Below are 4,152 nucleotides of genomic sequence, written 5' to 3'. Positions count from 1 at the left end.
TTCAGACCAACCAAAGCCTTCTTCTTTAGTTTGACAACCTCCCTCACCACCACAATAAAGAACAGGACAAAGCTCCTCTGAGGGTGATGGTGAGGATGAGGAGAGGTAAAGTTTCTTAAGCTTTAATCAGGCTCAACTTCCTTTTTTTGGCCAGCTTGTGAACCATTTTATTGCATGTTAGAAAAAAGCTTTTGGTTTTCTGTTTCTGTCAATAAAACATATTTCTACTGATCTCTTCTTCAAATGTTTATAATGCAGCGTAATAAGCATGTTCTCAGTGTTACAAAGCTAAGATTGCATATTGAAGCTTTTTTGCTACCATGCTAAATATATGTGAAATGCTAAATAGGTCAATAAAAATGGAAAACATAATGGACTTTTCCTGATCTCCAGTAATTAAAAATCTTAGTAGACTTACAGACTTTGCATCATTTTTAACTGTGGTACATGAATGTTTCATTCAGTCAGATTTATGGATAAAGAAAGAAGTCAAGAATACATAGAAAGAAAGTAACTGGAAAAAATAAGCTCAGTTCATATATATTTATATGTGTGTGAAACAAATTATATAAGATCTTAAACTTGCCCAAAGAGGAAAAAAAAAGCATCAGAACATTAGCATTTTCAGACTTGTGCTTTTTACAAAGCAGAGTAGACGTGATCCTGGTCCTTACTGCCTTTATGTTGGGAGGGTGGACCCCAGTTCTCATATGTGCCAGAAAACTGAAAATAAAACATCAACGACATAAAAGCTGAGGTTTCAAAAACATTATGCATTATCAGTTTCATGCTATTAAAAATGAGAAGTACAGCAGTTTTGCTTCAGAGCAAAATACTGACAGGACTAAATGTGATTTCACATATTTAGATATGGTGAACTGATGCTTGTCTGGGAAGTAAAAGACATGCAAATACAGAAGAACCAACCTAATAACAATAACAATAAGAAGTACTAGAACAAAAAGAGAACATGTTTCTGTAAATTGGTCTGTTATTAATTAAAAAAAATATTCATTTTTCACTACACTTCATTAAGAACATTACAGTGATTAAACAGTGGTCACTGAAACCTGTATAAACAGAAAGTAAACAAGTGACAGAAACTCACCTCCATGTTTTTGTTGCCTGCATTTTCTCTGATGTTCAGTGCAGTGTTCCTCCTTGTTCTATAAATGTAGAGGAGCAGGATGAAAACAGCCATCAGTAAAACACCAATCAGAGAGACACACACAACCAGACCCAAGGAGGAGTGAGGACAATCTGATGAAGACGTAGAAATCTTTGGAGTGAAACTCTGACTCTGTGCTGTTGTTGTTGTTGGTGTTTGTGTTGTTTTAGTTGTTGCTTGTGGTGTCGAAGTATGTGGATTTGAACCTGTGAACAATACACAAATTTAAAAAAAGAGTAGTGATACTTGAAAATAAAAACATTTGCCAAATACAAAATGCATCATTAACATTATAATGAAATCTTTAAAGCAGATTAGAAAGTCATGGTCAGCCTCTCACTCAATCTCAGTGTCAATCCACATCACCTGATATACTCAGACTCTTCAAAACATTAATTTGGAAACTTTTAGTGCAGACTGAAAAAGTGAGGTTGGTGTGACACATGGTTGTTTGGCACATGATTATATTGTTTTCCATAAAAAAATATTACATTCTGCAGTGTCTTGTACATTAACTGTAAAATTAGCAATCAACCGTAGCTTGACTATCACAAATAAAATTCTGTTCAGAATATAACACCATCATGCTTTTACACTAGAACTGATAACGGTCTGATTTTTTGAAATTCAGTTTGATTCATAATTTTCTCAAGCCACATTTGAGACACAGGTTTTGTCTGTCATTTGAACACAATGTCATCACCAACACAACTTGACTGTAACACTTTAATACATTTGGCCTCAGCTAGTGGCTATGCTTTTATATGTATGTGAACAGACATTTTTGAAGAAACAGAGAAAATTTATAAGAACAACTACCTCCAACAAAAGATTTAACATAGAGATTGTTTTGCACTTTTGCCAAATGTTCATACATTCATACAATTATGAGTCACAAATCTTCTGCTCAGGTTTTACTGCAGGATACAGGCATCTCATTAGAACTTAAATAAATTAAGGTGTTATTCAAAATAACAAAAGAAAAGATAATAAAAAAAGACACTGAAAAGAGACAACAGCCCCGACCGTGACAGTGAGTAACAGGAGTCCTCAGTTTTTATGTTATTTTATCCTACTGAATGACAAAGCATGCTATTTTTTTTTTTAAATCACATATTTCTTACCATCCTACTTACCAATGACAACAAGACTGGTACTGTAGTATGAATCTGGAGACAGAGGGTTTCCATAACCACACCTGTACCCTCCTGTGTCTGACTTGGTCAGCTGTGTGATGGTCGCATGCAGTCCAAACGCAGATCCTGCTGTGTATTCAATGCTGTATCTGCCACTCACAGATTTATCATTGCTTGTGTCAATGAGGATCTCCCCTTCATTCTTACACTCATTCTTACAAAAGAACTTTCTCTGCCCATACACAGTATAGGCACATCCCAATGTGACTGCTTCTCCCTCAGTTTCTGTGCGAGTAAAACCAGAGGTTTTATCCAGATCTGTGAAGCAGAAGAACATGAATTAGTCTGTACTTCCTGTAAGCTGTTGTGTCGCATTTCCTGTAGCATGTAAGCATGATTGATGATATTCTGATTTTTATATAAAATCAGTGAAAATCTCAGAAAACACTCACCTGACCCTGGGCAGGATCAGTGACTACTCTACAATAATATTAGCATATTTAAAGAAGCCATTCAAAATGTTACATTCACATAATGAAGATTTGGAAGTACAGAGGGCTGACCTTTCATCTGCTATATTTAAATTTTCCCATAATATCAAATGTTTAGCCACTGTTCAATTTTGGCAAACAGAGCAAACTTCTTACTTCTATTATTCTTGATCAGAGATGTTAACTTGGGAGGGTTTTGCTGTTAAAACCAAGACACATCTGATAATGTGATGCTTGTAGGTGCAAGTACTTAGGCTAAAACACATGGACAGAAACACACACATACTTTAGTATAAACTCACCATTTGAAACTCTGACCACAAAGTCTGAGTATGAATCCGGAGCAGAAGATTTTCCCAAACCACACCTGTACATTCCTGCGTCAGACTTGATCATGTGTGTGAAGGCCACAGACACAATTCCTTTTCCTGAAGATCCATCTTTATAATTAATGCTGTATCTCCCACTCTGAGCTGTGCTTCCATTTGTTTTAATGAGGATATTTTCTGCTCGCTCACATTTTTCCTTACAGAAGTTAAGTGGCAGTTAAGTGTAGCATTTCCTCCTTCAGCTGCAGAATAGATGTTGAGCCTTGCCTTGACGAGCACAGCTGGATCTGTCAGATAAGAATAATAATAGTAAGATGAATATCAAATGCGAATATGTGCATTTTATAAAGTTCCCATAAAAAATAAAAATGAATAAAGAGCAGCACGAAAGAGACAATGAGGTAATCAGTCCTCACCTGACAAGAAAACAAAGAAGAGAAAATGGAGGATTTTCATTTTGGTTTTGATCCTGATGCAGAAAAGTTGTTAAACTTCAGAAGAACAGCGTCTGACACTTCACTCCGTCTGTGTCTGTCAGATTATAAGACAACTGTTTAGTCGCATGTTCCCTTTTTTTCACTTCCTTATATTTGTTCAGTTACACACAAAACATGCTAATGAGGATAGTGATGCGATGATACAGTGTACATGTGTACAAACATCAACATCATTAATCTACCTGTACGCAGTTTGTTCATCATGAAACATCTTTGATGCTGTGATTGTGAATGAACAAATTTCAGATTAAATTTGACTTTGTGACCTTAAAATACTGCTGATGCAGCTTTATGATGAAAGGGGAACAGAAAGCAGATAAAAAAATCTTTCATGCTTCTGGTAAATTAATTTTATTTGAGAGCTTTCCAGAGTTTCACTATAACTTATAAAACTCCTCGTTTCATTTTGGGGGTTTTTGTTTGTTTATTTGTAACTGAAGTTATTCGTACTGAGTCCTAATCAATCCGAGGTTACAAATATCAGTGCAATATCACAGTTAGATTAGGAATATGCAGGGGCCATAAAACAAC

The 4,152-nt window shown here is 35.5% G+C and overlaps 1 protein-coding gene across 1 annotated transcript; it reads right to left on the bottom strand.

Annotated features, from left to right (window-relative positions):
• Positions 1-238: 238 nt before the first annotated feature.
• On the bottom strand, positions 239-3,662 carry LOC147334987 (uncharacterized). The gene is made up of 4 exons (XM_086287428.1): positions 3,541-3,662; positions 2,305-3,411; positions 1,109-1,374; positions 239-723 (listed from the first exon to the last, which is right to left on the bottom strand). The coding sequence occupies exons 2-4, from the start codon at positions 2,639-2,641 to the stop codon at positions 640-642; spliced, it is 687 nt and encodes a 228-aa protein (XP_086143554.1). The 5' UTR covers positions 2,642-3,411; positions 3,541-3,662; the 3' UTR covers positions 239-639.
• Between the last annotated feature and the right edge of the window lie 490 nt (positions 3,663-4,152).

This window comes from Aulonocara sp. 'chitande type north' Nkhata Bay, linkage group LG3, assembly GCF_057382095.1.
Source record: "Aulonocara sp. 'chitande type north' Nkhata Bay isolate Kocher_YH1m ecotype deep benthic linkage group LG3, A_spYH_male_GT1.1, whole genome shotgun sequence".
NCBI classification, from domain to species: domain Eukaryota; kingdom Metazoa; phylum Chordata; class Actinopteri; order Cichliformes; family Cichlidae; genus Aulonocara; species Aulonocara sp. 'chitande type north' Nkhata Bay.
Note: the sequence above shows the minus strand (reverse complement) of the source record. Positions and strands in the feature narration are given on the sequence as shown.

What these genes read in the sequence shown, in the direction of transcription:
- LOC147334987 (XM_086287428.1), bottom strand. Translation starts at nt 2,641, where the DNA reads ATGTTCTTCTGCTTCACAGATCTGGATAAAACCTCTGGTTTTACTCGC. An exon ending in TACCAGTCTTGTTGTCATTG is followed by an intron (nt 1,375 to 2,304) that starts GTAAGTAGGATG and finishes TATTGTTCACAG; the next exon opens with GTTCAAATCCACATACTTCG. An exon ending in CAGGCAACAAAAACATGGAG is followed by an intron (nt 724 to 1,108) that starts GTGAGTTTCTGT and finishes TTTTATTTTCAG; the next exon opens with TTTTCTGGCACATATGAGAA.